At 40.3% G+C, this 26,890-nt stretch overlaps 2 protein-coding genes across 3 annotated transcripts in view; one reads left to right on the forward strand and one right to left on the reverse strand.

Annotated features, from left to right (window-relative positions):
• vps9d1 (VPS9 domain containing 1) overlaps positions 1–10,795 on the forward strand; it is a 38,139-nt gene extending 27,344 nt beyond the window's left edge. For both annotated transcript variants that reach the window (XM_042496572.1, XM_042496571.1), the window contains exons 15-17: positions 3,237–3,341; positions 5,840–5,956; positions 9,621–10,795. In XM_042496572.1, the coding sequence (XP_042352506.1) occupies positions 3,237–3,341; positions 5,840–5,951 (217 nt within the window). In that variant the 3' untranslated portion in view covers positions 5,952–5,956; positions 9,621–10,795. The remainder of the gene's footprint in view (positions 1–3,236; positions 3,342–5,839; positions 5,957–9,620) is intronic.
• Positions 10,796–20,678: 9,883 nt separating this feature from the next.
• Positions 20,679–26,604, reverse strand: si:dkey-238o13.4 (uncharacterized protein LOC560780 homolog). Its single transcript, XM_042496507.1, has 6 exons — positions 26,434–26,604; positions 25,270–25,377; positions 23,701–23,840; positions 23,340–23,436; positions 22,664–22,788; positions 20,679–21,548 (listed from the first exon to the last, which is right to left on the reverse strand). The coding sequence occupies exons 1-6, from the start codon at positions 26,516–26,518 to the stop codon at positions 21,372–21,374; spliced, it is 732 nt and encodes a 243-aa protein (XP_042352441.1). The 5' UTR covers positions 26,519–26,604; the 3' UTR covers positions 20,679–21,371.
• Positions 26,605–26,890: the final 286 nt, after the last annotated feature.

The raw sequence follows: 26,890 nt of genomic DNA on the forward strand, positions 1-26,890 counted from the left end.
AACACTGTTGACTCTCTGTTTTGCAGTTATTTAAAGCTGTTTGATGAGCGCATTTCACTTTAAAGCTGTCTCCCAGGGTAAACATACAGTCCAGTTGTCTCCTCTGCGCTCTTGGGCAGGAGATGATACATAAGACAGATAAGATAGATAAAAATAAGACAGTGCTGATAAAAAGAATGAGTGGAATTCAGTGAGATGTGAGTTGGCTCATAATTTTTACAACTAAATTGTGCTTATGGAAAAGTTACGGCCCACCATCACAAACATAAATATAGGACTGGACTGAATGTCGATGATAAAGCAGATCTACAAGTAACATGCGATTTTAGGTGATTTGACGTGAGAGGCGTCATTATATATATAATTTCAACAGTCTGGCTACAATTCATCACCACACTGTCTGCCTTGCCAGTCTCCCCTGCCTCCAAAAATGTGCGTACACATGGGTCAGAGTTTCCGTACAGGTACACACACTCTCCCATCAAGTTTGTTTTTATGGGAAGTGGTGTATGCCACTTTTAGGCCTTGATTTGTGGGTACATAATGTTTATAAATGAGACCCCAGGTGATGAAAACTGGTAAGACACAGAATAAAGCAGTTTCAGGTTACAAATCAGTGTCTCTCAGATGCTGTTTTGCCTGTTGGAGACAGGCTGCTAGCACCTAGCAGCTGCTAATGTATGCTCACCTTTCTTCTCTGATAACTGATGATCCAGACATTTAGGAGTTTTTTTTTACCAGAAGCTGAATTAGAGGTCTCTTTCTCCAGAATGGATGTGGTGATTTAAACCCATAAAAACACTGAATAAAGCAGTTTTTAATTAAAAAAAAAAAAAAAAAACGGTGGAAGGGCTGCAAACTATTGTGGCTCATGTGGAAACGCAAATTGCCCTATCAAGCGCGTTTAGTCTGACACTGGTCTGCAGTGTTTGGTCTGTTCTTTCTTGACTACTGTAGAAACATGGTGGTGCTACATGGGGATCTTTTTGGACGAGGACCAACTCCCTTTGCGGATATAGACGTCTCATTTTAACAGAATTACTACAGCTCTTTTTTTCTAGCTGGTTATGCACTAAAAAAAGCATAGTTATTATATTTTCATTTCTGCCAATCTATCCCCTGATATCCTACACACTGAACCTTTAAGTTGAGATTAGACACTTTTTATTAGAGCTTAAAATAGTTGACATGAAACCCATGGGATATCTCAACAACAAAACAAAGAGGCTTTTAGTGCATATCATTAATGCTTGTAAAAGTCCTCTGTAGTGCATTCCTCAAACACCTGGCATCAGAGAACAAAGCATGGAAAAAAAGTCATGTTACTTTTCATACACACTTTTCTGGTACCATTTTCTTTTTGTTGGAGCCTCTAATGGTTTTTAAGAATGGCTGAGGCTATGTGTCCTGCTCCATATCTGTCTCCTTGTATTGGAATATGTGTGAGGTGATCAGAGATGGCGGAGTAGAAGAGTTGACCGGGCAAGGCTCTTCTCAAAGCTTTTTACCCAAAAAAGTTGTGACGTTGAAGGATTTTTTTTGTGTACTCTGGACGATAAAATATACAACTCGGTAACAACATGTCGCTCCAAGAAATGAAGACCTAATCATGCTGAGTAGGATTTGTTTTGTTACCTAGAAACATGAGTCAAACATGGCCGAACCACAGTGGAGATCTGAATCAATGATTTGTTTTTTTTTTCTTGTTTATTTTGTATAGACCAAGAATCCAATCATGTCTGACATGTCAGGATATAATCTGTCACCATCTTAACCGAAAATCAGTGCAACTCTGCCAGAATTAAAAATACACAAATCAAAACCAGCATTTCAAAGGAACAGCTTTCAGTGGCAAACTTTGGCACTTCTCGTTCATCATTTTACAATGTCATTATCTAGCCAGTGGCCCCTGGCAGCTTTAATTCCATAAAACTTTAATTTTGAATTAAACATAAAATGCTGGCACTGAGTTTAAATCCAAGCTCCTTTTTTGAAGAGGGTAAATTTGGACCGGCCTCCGATCTACCAGTGTTCACATTCTTTCTGTCCTGATTGCAGCTCAGTAGACCCATATGTGACTGCTTTTTTTAGTCCATCTAAATACATGTTGCATTTTGACATGTCACTGTGACTCACATAAAGTGTTTTTGATCAAGGCCTGACACAGCTGGAAATTGGAAGTGCTACAGAGTTCTAGTGACAGACAAACTCAGAGTTCAGCAAGAATTAGTGTACTTTGTGTTGTCATGGCATATTTCGCTCTCCTCATGGTTTTGACTATTTTTTTTGCTGTACCCTTTCACTTTTTAATTCACAGTCTCACACACATAAACGCATTTCATTGTTCTCGCTGCCCTCTTTTATTCATTCAGCAGCATTTCCATTTTTTGTCAGTTCTTTGTCCATGACCAACTCGGAGCTCATTTGCTCACTAGTGTGCTATTGTTCATATCCCTTTCTTTTCTCTTCTTCTATTGTGCTGCTAAATTGGTCACCACTTTTCCCCTGTATCCTGTTAATTAAGACCCCCCCTCTTTTTTTCGCGATTTCTTGTGTTATTTGACTGGTTTCATCCTCCACTGAAATGGAATGAATTGCAAACCCATAATGGAGCCTAATCTTCTCATTAAAGTCGGTATTTATGCATGTGGGAAAAGTGCATTGTATCCTTGGAATGCAGAGAAACCAGTTTTAGTGCGAGTGGATCAATGTCTGTGTTTACAGTAGTGAACTCAGAAGATTATAATTCGGGGTTGTGATTGTGTGTGTGCATGTGAGGTCCAGCTCTCAGTGGTTACATGAGCCTGTCCACACCTTCCAGAACCCTGCAGAAGGAGAGTATCCAGTTGCATGCGGCTGGGTCAGTCGAGGGCCAGCCACCTACCTTCTCACGCAAACTAGCAAGCAAGCAGTTAGCCCCTGCGTGTGAGTCCTGATAAACAAATGGTCACTGTCTGCACACAGGGAGAATGCTATCAGGCTGTCATCATCTCCATGGCTGCAATCTGTCCTCCCAACAGATCTCAGGGAGAGAAAAAAAGCTTTATCATTTCCATCCCTGAACACGCATCCCATTAAGGGCTACATTTGATTTAGTTTCCATTCAGTCCCCTGGGGAGCACATGCCATCAGCCTCTGTAAATGTCACTCTTTATGTTTTCCCTTCTGCTCTTTTTATTTACTCATGTGTTCCTCTTACATGATCTCACCGTCTCCTTCCTTCTTTCGTGTGACAGCGGTGCAGACGACCTGTTGCCCATCCTGTCCTTCGTGGCTCTGCGGTGCCAGTGTCCTCAGCTGGTGTCTGAATGCGCTGCTTTGGAGGAGTTCATTCATGAAGGGTGAGTCATCATGATGGAAAAATATGGTGAATGAATCTCCCTTGTTTGCAACAAAAACACAAAATTAGAGACAAATTTTCAGTTTTGAGGGCATTGAAAAGTTCCTGTTCAGGGTTCCCGTGGACCCATTAAAAAGTATTTTATATTAAGTATTTTTTAGTGTTATACAAAATGATATTGCTTGCATTCATTAGGTGGCCAAAAGCACAACATTTGAAAGCTTGTATTTTTCTTTGTCAGCTGCATATGTAAAAAGGCTCTTTTGCTAATACATTTACTACATCAGTTTCATTTTGTGATAATAGTCAGTGCTGTGTTTACAGCTTTAAATTAGAAAAAACAACAACAGTGCTTTCAGTTTGAATCTTCACAAGCTGGGAAAACCTCTAATAAAGCATTTATATCATGGGGAACACATTAATTTAAAATTACTATGGAATTAGATCAAAATAATATGTTACAGTTATAAAAGGCCTTCTAGACACCACAGGTAGGTTAACACTACATTAACATTTTTCCACACGTGAGCACTGACAAGTTTGTTTTTAAGCAGGTTATAGGCACAAGCCAGTGCTGCCACACTGAGGTTGAAAACATGCTGGCAAATACCAAGATAGGAGAGTAGGTGAGGGTTGGCGGTCTTGAGCTGAGTTCCTACGTCACGCTGAGTATCGTTGCGTGTGAGTTCAGACCACACCCCAGAGGTCTGCTCACTGCCATAAAAACAGCGGGCTGTAAAAGCCAGCTGGTTAGATTGGCAGTGGCCAAGGAATCTCAGGATATTTGGGATTTAGTTTTTCTTCTCTATAAAAATACAAATAAAGTCCTACTTCGTGTTTATTTTGTTCAGTGGGTTGGAAGGGTTCAAGTGAAGGGAGAGGCCACGACAGGCCACAAGGCTATGAGAGGGTGGATATATTGTTCTCGAGGACATTTTAAGTATTTCAGGATGTTTTTAGGATTTTAGGACATGTCTAGGATTTGTGGATGTTTCTAGGATTGTAGGATGTGTCTAGGTTTTAGGGAGTTTGATGCTGTTTTATGCACTCTGGCACTCTATGTATACTAAAAGTACAAAACCAATTTTCAGTTTAAATCATTTTTTGTTAATTAGAAAATGGTTGGGGGGGGCAAACTGCATGGCCATTTCCCTTGACCTCTCACCTCAAGATATGTGGAAAATGGGTTCTGTGGATACATGTGTCTCCCCTTTACAGATATGCCCACTTTATGTTAGTCCCATGCAGTTTGGGGCAAAAATCATGCACTTTTTTGCATGCAATATAATTGTGTTATTTCAGCTCATTGCATTTTAATATTTCTGCATATTGGGGTCCGTAAAACAGTCTCGAGCTGATCCGAGCAAGAAGGTGCAGCAAATCAGACTGATGTCAGTGGGCAGCTGCATCGCCAAAACGGCAAAGCTTTATTGACTAAGCCCTGTGTATAAAATTAAGTCAAAGAAGTTAACCACAGTGCTGCTGAGAGGGTAGCAACTGACTGCAGACCAGTCAGTTGCTACTCAAGACTAAAGTCTAATCGGCGTCCTCATGTTGACATGTCGTGACCATGTATTACCATTGTGGGAAACAATAGAAAAAACAAAAATTGTTTTACAGCCCTAGTAAAAAAATTATTATCCTATTAGTCATACTTTTAATTTTTGAGGTTTAATTTTTTTAGTTTCTGTCACATTTTCTTTGTGGGGCAAGAAAGGTTGCAAACAAATATTTTTCATCACAGTTTTTGTTAATGGAATTAAGATTGCATCAGCTACACTGTTTGTTGGTTGCTTGTTGAGGATTGTAATTAATTTCTTTATTTTAACTTTAGCATGGACATTCGGGGTATTGTGCCAGGACAACCCTCCATTAGCTATGTTTTATTTCCTACCACAGTCAAGAGATAAGCATCTTCTTATCTCCTTCCTTCATAGCTTAGTCTTTGTGTGCAGTGCAGCGTCCAGCGTGGGTCTCGTGTCTTGCTCTAGTTAGTCGAAGGTCAGCCAGAGTTGACTCGCTCTTCACCCCCCTTCTCTCTTTTCTGCTGTCTCGGAACAAATCTCCTTCTGTATCACTTGTTCTTCTCACACAACCCTCCATCCGTCACTCCCCTCTTTCATTGCGCTGCCAAACTTTTTAATACATGTATACCAGCTCTAATAAAGCGAGAAAAAAGTCCCTTTCTGAACTCATGTTCAATGTTGAGCAGAGATGTTTTCTACATTATTCACTATGGGAAGATGTTTATGTGGCAATTTCAGAAAAATAAATAAATTGGATCCTATTCTGTGCTCGGATAGTTGGAATTTTTGTGGGCAGTCGTGCCTCGCTTTGTTCTGTTCTGTTTGAATGAAATGGTTTTCTGTTTGTGTGCCTATTGGACTTCTTGCAGTTTTCTTGAAAAAAGTTTTAATAAATGGAGGAAATCACCACCATGTTTATTTCTTTAACTTTAAGATGGTTTGTTATCAGCTAACGTTTGCTTCTGTTTTGCAGCTATTTGATAGGAGAGGAAGGCTACTGTCTGACCTCTATGCAGAGTGCCTTGGCCTACGTCGAGTCATTGCACACAGGAAGAGCTCACCTTCCTGCAGACAAACTCATTTGAAAAAGGTAAAGGAAAGTCCATACTTGATGCTCTAATAAACATTTTGTTGCTTTTTTGTAGAGTAAGCAGGAAGGGTTTGTTTTAGGCTTTTCATGAACACAAAGAAAATATAGTGTTAGGATAGGAAAAAAAAACTTGCAGTATTTTGTCAGTGACTAACACTTGCATTCAAAAAATACCATGAAATATTAAGGAGCAAACAGGTTAATAAATGCAAAATCTCAAGAACACCTTGGGGAGTTTCCTCAAATTTGGGTTAAATGTCCACTTGTATTCGAGAATAAACTGATTTGATTTTGATGGTCAAAGGTCACTGTAACATCACAAAACATGTTTTGGCCATAACTCAAGAATTCATCAAATCAGTCAGTCATCAATTCAAACTAAACATCACAATACAGAACACAGAAACAACACAGTATATAAACATTAAATAGGACACGTGCAAACATATGCTTGAGATAAAAACACCCAAAATGGTCACACACTTCTCACATACTTACAAATGTTATCCAGGTACACAAACACACTTAACATATTCACATTTTCTTACACACTCAAGTTCTGTACGTCCACTCAAACAACAGCTTACAGCAGATCTGAGGGGCTTCCTGTGTTTCTGTGTGTCATCCACTCGCCCATTGATGAGTTTAATTGAAAGAGGGATGAATGAGGGATGAATAATTCAGGAACAGAAGCAGAGACATTTGGTCAGTGACTGAATTGGTGACACTAATCTTGAAACTGCTGATTGTAGAGATCTTCTGTGCTGCTGGGGGGTAGGTGTGTTTGAAACATCCATGTTTTCACAGACAGTGATGTAAACTTGACTTGTTTACTGAGGCATACAATCAGAAAGCAGTGTTTCTAGTTTTTTTCCCACTCAAATTGAAAATGCACATGAAAATAGGACGATGGGAATGCACTGTCTTCAGACAGATTAAAACGCAGAGATGCTCTCAACGCATGATCACCACTTTAAGGAGGCGGCGGCAGTGCCATAACTTCAAACTGTGTGCCTCAACCAATTTTTTTAAAACTTTATTTTATTTTACAAATTTACTCTGAGCTGTTCATAGTTTATATCCGTGGCTCCGTCTCAGCCTTCTCCCAAACTCAATACTGTTCTGTTTTTACAAATTTTGATTTAGACTCAAATGCAATGGTGAGTAAGTCACCATCTGAGGCTTTGGCAATATTGTTTTACAAACATTCATGCCAATAAATCAAATTGAATTGAATTGAATTGAGTAAATGGATATACTTTGTGTTTAGACTGATCTCCTCTTTTTGTATATTACTGACCTGTGTGTCAGTTATTTCTGGTTTGTAAGATCTGATCTTAAAACAGACTGAACTGTGAAGCACAGGCCACTCTCTGAGCAGTTTTGCCAGCAGTTATGCGGAGAGATGTGGTGCGGGGAGATGGACGGGGTGAAGTAGACTGAGACTGATGCATTACACTGAAGGATGAGTGTGTCGCTGAATGGCTTGTCTGGCGCCCAAGGTGATGTTTCTACACTGCTACTCGGCGGGACGGGGTGTGATGACACTGCATGTTATGAAATGTGACGTCCTCAACTGGCATTCCACAAAACTCCCAGTGACACAATGATTCCACTACAGACAAATATTTAACTTTGCAGATCGCTGTGCTCCACAGAGCTGTCGCTCATCTGCCTGGTGGCTGGATTGAGAAGTGGAAGCACTCTAAGTATTCCACGCTGGTTTCTACAATATGCAGACAGTCGTTACATTTATGACTTAACAAGTCTTCCCTCTTGCACAAAACACATTTTGACCGCATTTCTATCTAATAAGAGTGTAAGTCATGTGCAGTTACTTCTAGCCAGAGCTTCAGAAATGCTCAAAGGGCGCGTTCACACAATGCACTTTTTACACCCTTAAATTCAATCTTGTAAATGTAGACGCATGGACGATGCACTCAAAATCAAGAGTGATGCCGCCACAGCTGGCAAGTGTTCCCTAGCACCTATTTTTCAGGGCATGACGGCAGCGCAATGAAATGAGAAAACTTTTGGAATACAGTACCCCAGGGATGATGTTTTTCTGTAGGCTAACCCAGAAGCTAACATCACCCTCATAAAAAGCCTATGGGATTTCCCCTTTGGATTTTGGATAAGCTCTGTGGTAAACAAAAGTTTATGAAACTTGCACGTTTTGTTCATCGCCAGAAGTGAAAAGCTAACATCAGGCTATAATCGGTCTAAACTACTGCCACTATGAGGCTGAAAACCTGTGTTCGGTGTTGTTTCACTTGATGATTTTTTTTTGGGGCTTTTATTGCCTTTAATGGAAAGGACAGTTTGAGCGTGAAAGGAGGAGAGAGAGAGAGAGAGAGAGAGAGGGCGCGACATGCAGCAAAGGGCCAAGGCTGAAATCGAACCCGCCCCCACAGTGGCTGTGGCAAGGATACAACCTCTGTATGTGGGGTGCCGCTCTATCCACTGAGCCACCAGGCGCCCTGGAACCACAGTTCACAGTGGGGTATTTACTGACTTATTTTATATCGCAGAACAAAACTTTAAAGTCTTTTCGGCCGGAGTACCTGAAATGTGAACTGATTTTTGGGTTTTAGGACTAATTCCTGGGGTTCTCTGTGCAGCAGTGTGTACTACATGTCATGTGACCAGAAACAACAAATCACAGCTGGTCGATATCTTTCCTCTGTTAATATCGGTCTGTGATAAACACGGGGAAGTTGATGTTAGTGCAGGACTACCCAGAGCTTTGCATCCGCACCAGGAACTATATCATTGGCCTGATGCACACTTAAAAAACAACGCCTAGAAGAGGATGAGCTCCAAACTCGGAAATACCTGGTAAGTCGGCTGTGAAATGGTGCTGGTTATAGTTGCGTTCTGGTTCAATCTGCCTCTTGAAAGATGGCACATTAGTAGCACCCAGCCCTCGACTGCCTTATTTTTGATTTTTATTTCACATTTCAACAAAAATGTAGACAGGCAGGTGATAAATTGAAGGGGAAATGTAAGTGATGCAGATAAATCCTAAATACTATTTGTGTTTGGCTGATTTTCAGGATTTAAAGAACCTATGTATGAAGTTTTTATGTAATTTTTGATTTAGAAAAAATTAAGATGCTATAAGCTTTGGTTTGTAGAAAAGTAAGACTATTACGGTGACTGTTAGTACGGTCTATGACTGGATTGCACCAACAAAGATTAACTTTTAAACCTGATCATCATGGTCTAAGTTTAAATTCTGTTGCACCAAACTTTAAATCTAGCTTAAAATGAAGAAAGATTACATTTAAAGAAACATTTCAATCTCTATTTTTTACTCTGAAACCTAGATTGTATTTAAATCTGTAGCATTCTGTAACGTTAAACGATTTAAACTGTGATCCAGGGTTAACTGTAAACCTACTGGTAAGGATGTCTAATTTGCACAGTGGCTGCTTTTTTACACACACACACACAAACACACACACACACACACACACACACACACCTCTCTTTTATATGTATTAGGTAGTGAAAGTATGCTAATCATGTATTTATTTAAATATTTGTTAGGATCAGTGGGAGTAGGGAGGTGTGTTTTTTGATGCCACTACTGTACTGTATAGATTATTTTTTTTAAATGTATTGACAGTGCAATAAATATATATTCCATTTTGTTTTGTAGGCTGCTGCAGTGACAAGAGACCCTCAGCGACTCACCTTACGTTATCTGCTGTGCTACAGAGAGGCGACAGCTGGACCTGCAGCTCCATGCAAGTTGTGCAAACGCATCCTATCTTGTACACACTCAGATATCCTGTGTAGTTAACAGAAGGAGTTCCTTTGCTCTATTTCCAGTCGAGGGCTTAACCAGTGCCTATGATAATTGTTTCTATCCAAATCAGAAACTGAGCTTTGCTTGGACCTTTAAAGATGTGTTTTCAACCTGCAAAGCATCGATCGCTGCAGTCACGAGCACTGGATTGTTAAAGGGACTGTTTATGGTAAAGATTGGAAGTGAAGCCATTGATAATATAAATTCTTTAAGAGGAAAAAACTGCGATATGTTTTGCTAATGAAGGAATATGTTTGAAAACCATATCACAGGTCTTGTGATTTTTCCCTAAGACTGTGTGCTTAGACTGATATATGTCTTCCCTACAGTATGGTTAGAGCATTTCAATTTTTTTAGGAAACCCACTGCAAGACAAGAATGTCTTTTTAATCCATGTTCCCTGCTGAATTTTTCTTTTTTTGTTCACAAGAAACATACAAACTCATAGTTAAGACAGTGTGCGCATTTGCTTGTGTGTGTGTGTGTGTGTGTGTGTGTGTGTGTGTGTGTGTGTGTGTGTGTGTGTGTGTGTGTGTGTTGTTTAAAAGACTGGTGACAAAATCTATCCACTGAATAGAAAAAATGACTGAATGCACTTTGGTTGTTGAAGCGTTCAGCAGCGAGGCTGGATGATGGCTTTGAGTTCAGACAGTCGATCTATATGCAGACTTGCCTTCGGGAGCGAGACAGAGATTTTCAGAGATGCTATGCTGCTGTGGGGTGGAAAGTCCAGTTTCTAGTTCACTGTGTTTGCATGTAATAACATGTTCATTTACATTTAACTTACAGATATACAGGTATATGGTTAGGTAGTAGTAACTGTAGGTAGTAACACAGTTGCACTTTGTGAGTTCATCCTTTTTTTTTTTTTTTAAAGTTGTGTGAGTTTGAGGGATCTGATGTGGTTTTAAAGGAATACTGCAAAATAATTATTTGTGCCTCACTTACTCACTGCTTGTTACTGTGAATACATTCTGGGCTACATATCTGGGCACATATGCATTTGAACTCTGCTCAAGTGGACCTCATATGCATGTGCATGCTCAGGGCACGCTACTCATAGGCAAAAGTGGCTTATATTGAAAGGTTTTGGTGAAAATGCATGTGTTTGGGAAGTTCTGAGCATACGACAGGATAAATGAGACTTGGATTATACTGCTCAAGTTGTGTGAGAGTTTGTTAACACATGTTATAATGTACCATTTTTGCGTTGTTAAATGTGGACCCTGACAACTTCAGTTTATGGAGAGGGCTCACCTTTTTGGGTATTTTCCATTTATTATGTGGGCATGTGAGAAAAAAAAAGTTGTCTTCATGAATTCAATGTATTACACAGTGAGTAACTGATTACAAATGGTAATTTTGCAGGTGAAGTATTACCTTAAGGTTCAGATTAGAATTAGTTTTAAGTCGAGGCTAGGGTTAGGTTTGGGGTCTTGGTCAGGGTTAGGCATCTAGTTGTGATTGTCAAGGTTAGGGTAAGGTGTTTGGGAATGCATTATATTAATGTGGGTCCTTTCAAGTATAAAAGTACGTTTTATGTGTGTTCGTGTGTTGCTTGAAAGATAGTTTGCTTGCCCTGCCACAGGACTTCTATCTTTTAATGCCAAGAGTCTAAATCAACAAACTCTTCAAAGGAAAGCCAGAAGGTGACTGGACGGAGTTCTTGTTAATATTTGACATTTCTGGAATGCTTTTCTGTAAAGGCTTGCAGCTGGTTCTAAATACATGCAGATACAGCGTGGGTGTTGACTTAAAACATTCTGGTATTCTTGGATTTTTTTAGCCCGTTACCTGCAAATAATGTTTACTTGATAAACCATTCCCTAAAGCATGCTGAGATTTTTCCCACCTGTCAATCTTTAGTGTGCATTCGCCCCTTCCAGGAAGCCATGGGTTTTTATTCATTTTACCATAGTGTATAAATCAAGTTGCAAATTCCAGAAACTTGCTCTAAATAGGTACCTCTTTGTGTCCAAGTTGTGTTTTGGTTGCAGTAAGCAGTTGAAACTTCACAAGGAATTTAAAGTGTGCCCCTGTGCGCATTTATTTGCATTCAGATATCTCAAATCATGATGTCCGGCAGTAGATGATGGACATTGGGTGTGTAATAAATGGATGGTTAAAATGGGCAAACTACTGTTTATTTTCTATTTTGAAGACAAACTTGAAGCAGACTTTCCTCACAGAAAAACTACAGAAATTATTATTTTACTAAGTTTAGTCTGTTTTCTTGCTTGAATTTAATACTAAATGTTTTTGTTTTGCATGAGTCCAAAAGATGTGAAAATAAGAACTGTCTTGGATTTACTACCTATTTTTTGTGACAATAACACCAAAAACAGATTTGTCTATGTAATAATGTTAATGTAATTCTAATAAAAATAACAGAATGCTGTGATATTTTGCAAAGTGGACTAATCCACTGTTTTCATGCAAATTATGTATTGTATGTTTTGCATTGCTTTTGAAAACAAAATGAATGTGTAATTTCATTGTCGAGCAGTTTTACTGTGAAATGTTGGAAATGTAAGAATGATGAATGAGTTTGAGAGATGAGTCAATAAAGAGAACAGATAAATATTTAAATAATTTATTTTGTGCTGTGGTCTGACTTCAGCCTGGGCTCTGCTACACGAAGCAGGTTCAAAGCCTATTGCACGCCCCTTACCTCAGTCAAGAGCAGCAAGGCTTTATGTTGGGTAGCTCTTGAAAATGTATTTTAAAAAATTACAGCAGTAAGCAACACTGTTGCTGCAAATAAGGAGAAAGAAGATTCCTGATTTTGTAAATTTGTAAGTTAAGATATCTATTTTACTACTCAGTGCACTTATACTTACTACCATATATTTCTTAACATGACATCTGCACTTTTTACAGCTCGAAAACTTAAAACTCGATGCAGTCGATCCATATGTTATACTCAAGATTTGCATTTATGTATATTGACACTGTCCCATAAACAGACTGTATTAAGTAGCCATTTTGGTCTGTGGACTGCCGTTTTGAAGCTTTGACTTCAGCATTTCAGCCGTCATCATCTCATTTGTTTGGGGTTTTTTTGGAGCCAGAAGTGACCATATAGAGTGCCTCGGGGATGACATTTTTCTGTAAGCTGAAGTTAAAGTTAGCCTTGCCCTGGTTCCCTCATCAAAATGTTTATGGGATTTTTCCAGATTTGGATTTTGGATCATCACAAAAAAAAAAGCTCTGCGGCAAACAAACCTTTGTTGTACTTATGTGTTTCGTTCAGCAAGATAACCTTCACAAATGGACACCACTTTCAGGATATTTTAAGGTCTATCATTAGGCCACAAACAAACTACACTACGGTCACATGACTGATCATCACCACCTCTCCGAGGCTGTAAAACTGTGCTCTGCGCCGCACATTGTGATGACAATCTGTGGTCTCATTCTGCCACTTGTTAGCAACTGCCTTTTTAAAGACACATAAAAATGTCAAAGTTCGGGTATTCACTGACATATTATATTTTGTAGAACAAATGCTGAAAGTCTCTAATGTTGGTGTTAACCATAGACCTTATTTCAGGCCTCTGTCTAGAAACCCATTCAAATAACCCATTAACTTTAAGACGAGCAAACTGGAGGTGATGAAGTGCTGTCAGATTTTCAGGTTTATGAGTCATTACAGCGGCACGCTATTTGAATGAGAGGCCGGAGCTGTGGAAGAGCGAGGAGTGGACAAGCAGAGAGCCTGTCACTTAAGCGACCCCGCCCTTAAATATGTGTAACTTTGGGCCTTAATAAAATGTAGGCGGGTTTTTTTTTTTTTTTTAAAATTCGGCCCATGCACAGTTGTCATGATTGTTAAAATTAGCTATAGAGACCAAAGCAGTTTTTTTTTATTTACCAGGCTGTTAAATTGTTTATTTCTACTGTAAATTTGGGCATTTTAACATGGGGTCTACAGAGACTGACTCACTTTTAGAGCCACCCTCCAGTGGCCACTCGGTGAACTGCAGTTTTAAGCACTTATACATTGGCTTCATTTTTAATAAAGAATCTTTTCTCTTAAGGTTTGATAACTTCTAACTAGAAACAAAGACAATAGCTTCAGACACCTTCAGTAGGAATACACAGATTACCGTTTTTACAGTGGAGCCTTAAAAAGTGAGGAATCTTCTATGATGCCTGCTCTTTACTGAGGGGAAGGAATCCATGCAGAACTGGACTTGTTTCATTTTTCACCAAATGGACAGCAGAGACAAACATTAAAAAACTGTGCCTGCTTCTTGACACCCAATACTAACAGGAACTGAAGTGTTTTTCTTTGGGTTTTTTTATTCGGCTGTCGGTGTCTACGTGGAGATGATGCAGGAGGCTGTGATGGGCACATGGCTGAATAGCAGCGGAAGCCTTTGAACTTGAAGAAAAAACAACATGCCACTCTGAATCAGTCAAAACAGCACCAGAAGCCACAGCAGCACACAGCATGTCATCCTCTTCTTGCTTGCGTCCTCTCTCTCTCGCTCTCCATGAATGTTCTTTTTCTGTCTTGCTGTGTGTTCGTTCCACTTCAGCAGTTTTAGAGTTCCTTGGGTCCATTCCAGGTCCGCGGGGTCGTCACTCAGCCTCCTGCTTCAGGTTTGAACAATAGGAAGTTTTAAGTATACTAGCTGTGTATTTAGTCACAGCTGACTTAAACATCACTGTTACATATTCAAACTTACATTTTGAACCTTAATATAACCTAATCTTAACTCATTCTGATTCTGAAGTCATCAAATACCGCCGCGTTTGCAATGCTTTCGGCGCAAGTTCCAACACTATAATACTATCCCTTTCACTTCCGCATGACATGTCACTGGATGGAGTCAGCTGAGAATGCAGCCGGACAGAACTGTTGGCAGTTATTATACGCTGCTGGACGGCACCTGCCGCGACCGCATGATACGCCAATGGACGGCATCAGATGGAAACGTGGCTGGACAGAACCTGTAGTGTCCACATGATATGTCGCTGAACAGTGTCTGACTGAAACACTGCCAGTAATGGCATAATATAAGGAGCACGAGAGTGCCTATAGGGCAATAAAACAAACCACAGATTTCCACGCGGGAGTCCGGTGTTTGCTTCCCATAAGAATATGATGGGGTTTTTTCTACACCTAACCATGCACCTTTTTTGCCAAAACCTTTCCATCTGTGCCAGCATGTAAGTTTGTTGATGTCTGGGCATTGGTTGCCATGTGGTTTTGTTGCCTAAACATAACCATGTGCACTGTAATCCCACCATGTGCTTGTGTTGTAGTAGCGTTATTCTTGAACGTCAGCAGCAGATGTAGAAGGATACCTAGAGCGTAATATGTATGTGACATTGACGTCCACTGCAAAGCAGCAATATGTGATGACAGGATAAGAATTTGAATGAGAACAACATATAACTGCAACATTGCAGGTTTGATTACATCCAGGGACCCTTGCTGCATGTCATATGCATGGATGTATAAAGATAACTGGATACAGTGTTGGAGCCGGGGCCTTGTTTATTCCAATGAAATTTTCTCAGTGGTGCATATAAGTAACCTCCCACGTATAAAATGACCTTGCTCTTCCGCATAATTGATCCATTACAGCAAGTGCACTCGAGACTTTGCTGGCCAAGTGGCTAACTTCTTCTTTAGAAGAGTGCAGCTCTTCTAGGCTTTCAAAATGTTTTGAATCGGATGGATGAAATTCCAGTAGTGAGTCATTTCACAGGGAGTAGATGCTCAGAAAAATCATCCACTGATCCAGCTACAGATTTCAACAAACACACGTGCTGGCAGGGATGGTTAAGATAAGGCAAAAAAGAGAACATGGTGGGGTGAGGTAAAAAAACATTACATTCAGATTCCTTTTTAAAAGTCTGGACACTGTTGGATCAATCCACTGCCCCTCTCATTCACCCTAAAGGAACCTTCTTGCTCCTTATGTTATGTCATAACTGGCGGCGTTTCAACCTAATGTTGTCAGTGGCATATCATGCAGACATAGCTACATCTGTTTTGCAGCGTTCTACATTGACATCGTCCAGCAACGTATTAGCGACGAAAGGTGGCATTTGGCGTCAGGATCTTACTCCAAAAGCACTGCAAAAGTGGTGATATTCGACACTTTCATACCGAGAACAGGCTGGGTACACAGTCTTTTTCAAAATATAATTACATTGTTGGTAAAACACTTTTGTTTTTTTTGTTTATTTCCCTGTGCAACAAGAGCATGTGGTGAGGCTCAGAAAAAAAATGGTTTGGCTCAACATTCACAATGGAAGAGAACAATGGGCTCCTGGGTGAAAGTCTGCAGTTTGTTTGTCCCCCACAGGTTACCATTGTTAGTTCTGTCAGCACTGTTTGCGGTATTAGCTGCTCCCTGTCAGCTCAGTCACCTCCGTGTTGAGAGCTGTGTGCAGAGAAAGACTGAATCAATCCTTCAACACTCAACCTAAATTTTTATGTAAAAGACATCCCAGAAAGTCCACTAACTAAAGTGGGAACAAAGCTTTTCCTATATTTTTTCTCTCCTAATAGAAATGTGTATTTTGGTGAAAAGAATCAGTGCTCCACTTGTAATTTTCCAAACATGGCAGGTGTGTTAAACGGTCTTCTTGCCCTGTTGTCACTCTGTGGCTCCAAATCTCTTTACGAGACCACATTTTGAACCAATTAGTTTATAATTGAATTACTGTGTGTGACATGCTGGCATACATCTGTGTTTACGAGTGTGTTTTACTGCAAAGTCAGTAATTTTGGGACACACCCTGGTGGAGATAGCGTGACTCGAAAGTTGTGACTGTGTTTCCCCGACCTCAAAGCTGGCTGCTGATATGACACAAGCCTCTGGAGTGTGTAAGCCTGTATCAATCATTTGCAAAGCAACAAGCATACGGGCAGCTGTTATTTAACAGATACTGTGTACATGAGCCAATCGACTCTCTGTCCCCTTTTCCCACAGTGCTATGACTCCTACTGACTCTCCAGGCCAGGGAAAGATGATATCTCACCAGGGACCACACACACACGCATGCACACAGAACTCCTGCCTTCATATCTCTAACTAAACTACCGTCTGTCAGTCCGCCTGTCTGACTGCGTCTTGTGATGTGGCCTGGCAAGTCAATATGTGGTGTGTCGGTTCATCACTGTTTTGGTGAGGTCTCGCGGCTCTCACACGAAAGGCATAGCGCCATTCTGCCAAGATCACAGCTTGTTTTTCCATCTGGTTTAAAATTTTAATCCCTCTCATCTGAGTCACTCCAGTTTTTAATCAAAAGCAGAGGCACAATGTGACCACCTTTCAACTGTTAACTGCTTTTCCTCCCTTATTGATATCTTCTTCATTCTAACAATCACCTGATGTATCATCAGGTTAAGGCCAGGGCTGAACCATCTTAGTGCAAACATTTGTTAGTTAGTACTAAACACTACAGGCTGATCTTAATGTCATGAGATTTGCGAGTCATCAAATGCCACCACTTTGACAGTGCTTTGGGCGCAAGATCCCAATGCCCAAAGCCACCTGTCGCTTCTGCATGTTAGCTGCTAACTGCTGCCAGCTGCATTTTAAATCTCCCACGGTGGGTTGCATACATAATGCGTGGAACACACTGCAAGTGTGAGCGTGAGCAGTGCGTGAGCAGCACACAGTTGTAAGCAGAAATAGATAGTGAAAATTGTGTTTTGATAATTATATTGACTCTAAACAACTTTTTACTGCAGTTTCAACATCTTTTCTTTGACAGACATGAGGAAATTCCTGTTTCAAAATAAAAGTTGTCTGACAACGTCAGAGTCCCTTTAGTTGTTGACACAAGGTATTTTATTGTCAAACTTTGGCAGGACCATGTTGACAATGCCGGAGCTTGCACGGCTTCATGAATGAGTGAAACGTGTGCTACAGTACTTATAGCAGAAGGCAGCTCAGCAACAGCATTGCAGTTACAACGCTGCCAGCAGAAACACTGCTCGTGGCTTCAAAATGGGAGTCCATAAACTAATAGGTGACATCTCAATAGTCATGTCTTTAATTGAAACTAAAGTTGTTTTGCTTTTGTGTTGTTTTCTTGTGTCTTGTGCACTCCTAGCATCTTTGTAATCTTTTTATTACCATTGCTTCTTCCTTTTCTGTTCTCCTGTTCATCAAAACCTGGTGTCTCCTTACTTCATTTCATCTGTTCCATTTGATCTGACTGATCTTCACTCTGTTGGGTCTCTTTAGAAGACCGTGGCCCCTCGTTCCCTCTTAAACAAAAGCCAGTTTTCTTTTCCTATTAGAATGAGATGAGTCATCGTCAGAGGGCGAACATAGCCGTTTGCGTGGGTGTGTTTGGCCGTTTCTGTTCTTTACAGGGGAGAGAAAGGAAGGGGGAAGGAGGAGCAGATGAAGAGGAAGAGAAAGTGGGGCCCAGTGGGTTCTCCCTCCTGCTTTAATTATAATTTGGCCTAATTGAGCTGTCAGCCGACAAGTTCCAAACAAAACTGTGACTGACAACCCCCCTGAACTGCTACTATTCTCGCTTTCCTCACTCTGATCTTTTATCCAGTCCCAGTCATCCCAAATGCTGTCCAAATCTTCAGCACAGTACATGTTTTTGCCACGACAAATTTACATTTTTTTTGTGGAAGCGTGTGTGCATTAACCGGACAGCACAAGAGACAACAATGCCCCCTTTGATGCTCAATCTGCTGTGGCCTGTAAACTCCTGTGTAGTTTATCTAAGGGACATGCTGGCCCAAATAATGGGTGGCAGATAAATAAAGGGGCTTATAGGGGGTCGGTGCTGGTGCTTGTGAACGGGACAGAGAGTCACGCTAGGGGGACGTACTGTCATTGTATCAAACCTGCCAGCCCCAGCACTTAAGTCATTTGGTGCACTTCTTGTTTTTTGATATTTGAATGCAAAGCACTACATATTTGAACTTTAATTTGTACTTTATCAAAGCTCTAAAGGGGCTAAAGTGCACCAAGGACATGCTGTATAACCTTCGTATCCAGAATGAGTCAGTAATGAGTTGTGGTCTGCATCTGGACTGATCAATAAGCTTCAAAATAAGTGTTTATTGGGGTTTGGACTCTAAAAGCAAGTCCATTTCTTCCATCTGAAATTGTTGCATGTCTAAAAATAAATATGACCTCATGTTGTGTCAATCAGGTTTGCACAGTTACTCAGAAACTTTCATATAACGTTGAAATTTTCGGAACAGGTTCGACAATCTGCGTTTTTCGCATCCATCAAAAGCCTTTAGTGAGTTGTTTGACCAATAAATGGAAAAGAGTGACAAGAGAAGATAGTGGAGCACGCAGTGTCTTTTCTTAACTCAGACAGCTCACTTTTTACAGGTCAGATAGTGATATTCAGGTGGATGCTGATGACTGAGAGGTGGATGAGGATCGCACACAGAGAAAGAGAAAGTGTGGAGAAAAAGAGGAGGACAGCTCACTTCCCTCATTGCAGCTGCAATGGAAAGAATGTAAAGAGAAGCAAGAGAGCAAATGTGTCTCCTATTGCAAATTGCCTGTGTGTTTGCTTTGGATGAGGGATTAAAATGCATCTGAAAAAAATTGGCTCAGTTTGCAAAGACCTTAACAGTATCTAAAACCCCATCACATATTCAGCATTGGTATTTGGGAGGTTGCATTTGACAGTCTTGGTGACTCTCTGAAACAGAGACAATCCTAAAATCATGCCTGTTTTATGCAGCAATTGGCCAGATGTGCAGAGGTAAGAGGATAGATGGGGTTTGAGCTCTCTTTAATAATTGTTCATGCAACAACTTTATTGTATTTGTATGTACAAACGTGTTCATTTCAAGCACATGCAGGCTGTTAAGGAGTCAGTATGCTTTAACATAGTGTGTCAAATTGTGTAAAAACTTCTGAAATGGTGTGCATATGTGACAAAAGTCCGCTTGTCACATTTTGCATTCACAATGAAGTGCAGCACCATGAATGTCTTCAAGGAGAGACTGTAGGAATGTGTGTGCAATCATCCTAATTTCTAGAGTTCAGTTCATTGAGAATACAAACATTCACGACAGCAACTCTTTACCCTCTGAGCAGAGTATTTGCCGCCATATAACAGAGAAGGTAAATGATTGCTATTGACATGCTATGCCTTTGTTGTTGTTAAGAAAGCACTTGCATTGCATATATTATGTCACACTTGAGGACATCACTGTTGTGTTACATGTCGTGCCTGTCATGCCTCTTTTGATAGCAGGATGCCAGTATGTTGTGTATAATCACACACTGGAGTGTAATACTGCCAAAGGAGGCATAAAGGAGGCACTTTTTAGTGGCTCTACAGCGTGATCAATGTGTAAAAAGGGTTATTTGGGAGGTAGAGGGATACTGCCGATGGAGGATACCGTAAGGCCAAAGACATAGCATTCAGATCAGGTATTAAAACACTGAACGGCGTCATGCCAGTTTGTTTGTTTCAAACATACTAAGACCCTAAAGAATAACAAAGTGTGAAATTAATTAATCTATTCTGCTTTTACCGTGCACCGTTTCCCTTACATTTCAATGTCCCTGATGCATATTTATAAATCCTACGATAGCAAAGGAATGGCCTACCTTACTCTGCCTCTGATGGGCTTACTCTAACCCTAACCAGTCCCACTCCTCTTGCCTAAAACTAGCCAATCCAACCAATAAAGGCAACGAGTACTAGTCAGTCATAGGGACAGTAGTAAGTCGTTCCTTCTTTCCTAGGATTCACAAGTTTGGGTCCCAAACACAGAAGGTTGTGAGTTTTCCTAACATGTCAGCTCTGTAGAGAATGTAGTCATTCTGCAACTTTTTAAGATGTTATAAGTAAACTTCTCAGCACCCGAAAAATGACAAGTCCTCAACATGTAAGTTCCACACTAGCTACATTACCAGTTACCATTCCATTTCCATCTTCATTTAACATCTGTAAAGTTTATTTTTGTCAGTCTTAAAACCCCACTTAAAGCTTTCTCGTGTGTATACACGTGCATCCTCTTGTGTGAACTAATACAGAACAAAACAGGCATTTGCTTAACAAAACATTACTCCATATAGCTCCACAGCATATAATTTTAGGTTTGTGGATTCATACGATCGAAACCAAACCACCCATTACTTTTGGACTGCTGGTTAAAATGCAGTAGGAGCCTCGAAATCTCTCCTCCTTGTGCCTCCAAACTTCACCTGCTTTGTCCAATGGTCTAGTTTTATACCAAGTATATTTAGCAAATTTATGGAGAAATTGTGTCAATAGAAGACACAACTGTGTGATAATATTTGTGCAGAAGCAGGCAACAAAGAGAAGATGAGTATTACAACCTCTGTGCATCTTTACAGACATATCACACAACAGCACATGCAGAGAAAACATTTGCTAACACTCTTAGATCAGGCAGCTGAATATAGGCCTACAGTACAGTATTAGTGGAAACAACTGACAATTCACATAAAGTTGGGCGTGGATGGGGTTCAGAGGTGTGGGAGAAGAAAACAAAAGAACCAAAGACACTTTAAATGTGTATTTGGAGAGTTCAGTGAGAGTAGGAGCAGAAGATAGATGTGTCCCTACAACAACAATGTGGGACCAGAGGAAGGGTGTCCAAGTCTAAAGGTTCCCCTCCAGAAGGACAGTTTTTAAGTCCGCAGGGCAGTTGACGGTGAAGACCGTGTGGGAGGTATTTCGTCTTTCCACAAGGGTGGCAACAGCTTCCCCAAGATCCAGGTGGTTCAGGTAACCAGGTGCCATGCGCTCCGGAGTGGCTACACCTGTGTCGATCTTCACCTGTCAGGACCAAGAGGGTGCAGGATACATGCAAGACTGGATTAGAGAAAAGTCGGGAAACTATTTGTGTGCATCTACAGTGAATACGAAACATTAATATTTAACCAGAAAGTTGATCTGTTAGCTACACTAACCACTAGCCACTGCTGAGGTCATAACACAGCAGACTTTGATTTTGTTATTCTTATACAGGCATAAGATTGCAACATGTGAAGTTGTTAAAGTTGCACATAAATGCAAGTTTGGAGCTTTTCTAAAACCAGAAAGCTGTGTACTTTTCAAACACTTTTCTTAGTTTTTTAATATTTGTCAGGAAGTTTAATTAAGACGGGTTAGTTTAACAGTTATTTTTCACGTTGCAATGTTGTTGACAAGTGTGACACAAGTGAATGGTTTGGTGTTAATCTGAAGTACTATTCTGAAAATAGTGCCCCCTTCTCTATTTACTGAATCAAGAATCGTCTTTGAATCGAGAATCAATTCTAAATTATGTTGTTACACAGATAATTGAATCAAATGGTGAGATTCCCACCCCTCTTTCATGCTGTACCAATAAATGTCTATCACATTTAATCATCTCCTTTTGCAGTAAAAATAGATGCATTGCTTTTTTTTTTTTAATGTATTGTTAATCATTTTATAATTTAGAGAAAGTCAATATCTAAAATGCTCATTTTTGTCACAGCTGGCAGAAGATGGATTGGTACTCCTTCAAATTCGCCTAATGCAAAACTAGGCGGCGCCATCATTTGAAAAACCCAAACTTATTTATACGTTTGGTTTCAATTTTTTGTATGTGTGTCTCAAATAAGAACACAGGACAAGCGTCTTAAAGAAATGTTCAGAGAAATCCTCTATAATTTACACAATGTGAATAGACATATCCTGAAACTGTATTGCAGTCCTAATGTGGCCTGAAGCACATTATATATCACACTGACAACAGCTCATTTATCTCGTCGGTGTCATGTTTAAATAGACCTGAATTCTTTATTAAGAGAGACACCTAAACGAATAGGTCTGAGGCTATGAAACTGAGGTCAGGTAAATATCTTTTACCAGCTTCGGTGCTTTATTAACTGAAGTACTGCTGTGTAATCCCATTAAAGTCTCACCTGGTTGAGTTTGCAGGGCACCTCAGGATACTCCTCTCGTAGTACCTGACAGAAGGCGAGAGTGCTGGCAGCTCCTACTGTCAGGAAGCCGGTGCCAGGCATCAGCAACTTCTCTCCTGCTCCTCCTGTGGCACAGATACAGATACGTTTTATTTAGGAAATGTAATGGAGTAGAAGTGAATGTTGACATAAATATAAAAACTTATGTAAAGTACAGATATAAAAAAAACCCAACAAAGTGTTATTACTTGGTTACATTTCACCATTGACTATGTCAGCAACCACTAGCGGGCATTTTGGGCTGCTTTTCCACAGGCGGGTTGTGTTTGGATGACTACAAAAACACCTGGACTTTTAATATTTTTTATTGTTGAAAAATAGTACAATGACTTGAATTAAATTAATTATTGTTATGAGGACACTATTATGCTCACTTTATAAGCTAAAGTTGCACTAATCAATGTCTTATATAAAACCAGATCGAGTGACTTTGTGTTTTGCTCAACTAAATATCCCTCAGCTCAGTGTTAGGGTTTGCGGCTCCAAGCTTAACCATTTTGATTCACTTTCATTCCTTCATCAATCTGGTTTCCAGCGGCGACAGGCAGCTGCCTTCAGATTACATACATTTGACAGAGGCTGGGCTATTAGTAGAAATAAACAGCTAAATGTTCACCTGTTATGAAGGTGTAGGTACAGCTGGAGTCATCCCTCACCAAGGGGAAGAAGGCCTTCCATGACACAAATGTGCTGAAAAGTAACGTCTCGATTACCTGAAGAGTTGCCAGGAGATAAAATATGAAATGAGATGAGAATCATAGTTTCGTCCTCTCAACAGAGGAAAAGCCTCTGCAACAAAGTACAAACAGGATGTAACATGAAAATCAGGACAGCCTCACAACTACTAATATAATCTTACAACTGCCATTACTGCCACCTCTTTAACTATTGAAAGTAACAAGATGTGCATATGCTTACCTGAGTGCAAAGGAAATTACATTTTTATCAAAACCACTGTTAGTCTCTTGTGTGCTTACCCAGTGTAGGTCTTTGAGAGACTGGGTGTGTGGCGGACCTCCCTGCCACCAACTGAAGCCCAGAGAGGAGACAACATCAGTTACCTTCCCCACCGCCTTCAGCAGGGCCTGCTTCGCCTGCTCCGCTCCCTCCTCTGACCCTAGAGCAGAGACAAGGATTCAGGAGAGGAAAAGCTTTCAGGTGGACCAATATGTCTATAGTCAGACAAATATGGGCTGATTGTTTTTGCGTGAAGCTGATATATTTTGCAAACAGAATTTGGAGCTGGGCCTCAGCCCTTGAGGAGATTTTTCTCCATTTAAGTCAGCTATAAGCAATATTTTGCAAGCCATTTAAAATAATAGAATGCCTAAAAATCTACACATCATTTGCTACATCGCTAGTGCCATTAGCAGGTCAGAATTTTCATTTATCCAGTGAAATTTTTCCACATCTACTGGACAATCCACTATGACTTTCTGTGCAGACATTTCGTGTCTCTAAACAATGAATCATATTGGCTTAGGTTATCTCCTGATTTCATCTCTAGCACCACCAGCAGGTTACATTTGTTGATCAGACTAAGGTGTGTCAACGACTATGGGATGGATTCACATGAAATTTAAGACAAACATTTATGTCTACCTCAGGATTAATTCTGATAAGTGACTTTTCAGCTAGTACCACGATCAAGCCAAAATTAGTACCTTGGTTAAACTGATAACTTTCCCATCAGCCTCAGCTGCAATTTGTGTTTAGTGCCAATTTGGAAATGTTAGTATGCTGACACAGGTGTCAGGAGAATGGTGAAAAACATACCTACTAAACATGAGGACATCAAAACTGTCGTAGTGAGAATGTAAGCATGCTGACCTTTGCAAAGTACAGCTTCACAGAGCCACTATGATGGTTTTAGACTCTGGAGCTTGTTTAATCACTGGCATGGTGCTAATGAAAACAGCATGAAAATAGTAAAATAATCATTTTTTTCATACACTTGCATCCTTCAAATAATGAACTTTGCAGTCTTGAGGGGTCGCTAGAGATTAGTGGCATTGCAGCCATGATAGGACATTTCTCGGACAGTTCTAGGATTTTAGTACATTTCTATAATCTTAGGATGTTTTGGATTTTAAGACATTACTAGGATTTTAGGAGCGTTCTAGAATTTTAAGTTGTTACTAGGATTTTAGGATGTTACTAGGGCTTTAGGATGTCTCTGGGATTTCAGGCGTTTCCGGGGTTTCAGGAAGTTTCTTGGATTTCATGACATTTCAAGGATTACAAGGGGGATTTTAAGATGTTAGGGGCTTAGCTAGGACGTCAGTCAGGAATCCTCCATTGGCACTTTTTTGTTAAACAAGCTCTATTTTGATGCTGTTTATGCATTCTGGCACCTCATTTATACTTAAAGAACAAAAACATTTCCCATTGTGAATCACCTTATTTTAATTGTGAATTAGAAAATCATTGGGGGGCACCCAGAACTCTACTGGGGGCCAGATTTGGCCCATGGGACGTAAATTGAGTATCATTGCACAAGAATGTCAAATAGATGAATGAATGGATGGATGAGTAATCCAACTCACCTACATTCCCCACTATAGTGATGAGATTATCCTTTGTGTTGGGAGAGACAAATGATTGGAGCCTCTCCAGGCGGCTGCTGTCCCTGGAGATCACTGCAACTTTGAAACCTTCACACACACACACACACACACACACACACACACACACACACACATTAGATACTACATTAATCTATTGTGCAGACAGACAAAACCAGCGCCTTTAGCACATATACAGTAGCACTAATCCCGTTCACATGAAAATGAGCATTCACTAATAGGCCTACATTGTCCAAATCAAGGCCATCAGAGGGACAAATGTGGCAGAGCAGCAGATGGTAACTTTATGCTCAGTGCAAACAGTAAAGCTATAGAGGCAATGCAAATCCCTGACCAGAGCACTCTCGTCACGACATCCTGACCTGCACTGTCTCCTTCCCTGGGTCATGCAGAGTGCAGCGGCACCAGAACAAATTGAATATAAGCCAGAGACTGTAGCATTGGGACTGTAAAAGCCTCTAAACAGGGTTGCTTTTAACAATCCAAACTATACAATTATTATTATTTTTTATTAAAAACAAACAAATAAAACAATAAAAGTAGATATGATAATGATAGACAATAACTGTAGATATGATGCTTTGTTGATTAAACCCTCAGCGGAAATATCCCAAACATGATAATTTTACCAAAAGCAAAAGTGATCAAAAACTCACAACACGCACTTAAAACACATATATTTACATTATATAAAGGTTTGTGTTTGGCAATCAACTGGCACCTTACCTGATTGTTATATCTATCAGTGCAGCACTTGGAGATACACCCGAAAATTTACAAATTTACGCACGCAGATGCAATGTCAATATTGCCTTAACAGACTGTCATTTAACGATTCAAAGCCATAGAATGCCCATAAAGTACTAAAATAATCTGTAGATATTAAATTATCTACTGCACAATTTATCAAGATGGAATTGCCAGTGCGTAAAATCCGAAAGACATTCACTTGTGCGTAAAAAAGTCAGGTCAGTCTCCAAATTAATTTGGTTGTAAGAGTTAACATAGAAAATGTAAACATCATCAGCAGCTTCAAGGATTAATTGAGAATAATTCCAGTAAATATCCTCTTAGCAGTGGAGAGGGACTTTCTTTGTGACTCCAAGTGGTCCCTGGGCAGCTTACCTTTGTCCAGCAGTGCTTTAACGACCCCGGAGCCCACTGTGCCCGCTCCTCCCAGAGCTAACACAACCCTGTCCGAGTTTGACATGCTGGCTTTAGCTGCACACGCCTGCTGGAGGATGGAGGATGACTCTGTGTGTGTGCCGAAAGTGAAGCTGCTGATTTGTGCAGAGCATCTTGGCCAACCCAGGATGCTTTAAACTAAACTCAGGGGCCACAGTTCCGCCCTTCTACCACTGTCACTAAGGCCACGCCTGCAGGTCAACAAAAGAGGCTTACCACTGTCCCACCCCGGGACAGTGTATCTGTGTGTGTGTGCTTGTGTGTTTACCCGCTGACAACGATAAGGCAATCGGTTCACGTGTAGGCTCGCAGGGCGCCTTAAACACAGAATGCTCCCATCTAGTGGAGGATTCACATAACACAATTAACCCTTTGAAGCCAGAGCATTTATCTCAAA

The sequence above is a fragment of the Plectropomus leopardus genome, chromosome 11, assembly GCF_008729295.1.
Source record: "Plectropomus leopardus isolate mb chromosome 11, YSFRI_Pleo_2.0, whole genome shotgun sequence".
Lineage (NCBI taxonomy): Eukaryota > Metazoa > Chordata > Actinopteri > Perciformes > Serranidae > Plectropomus > Plectropomus leopardus.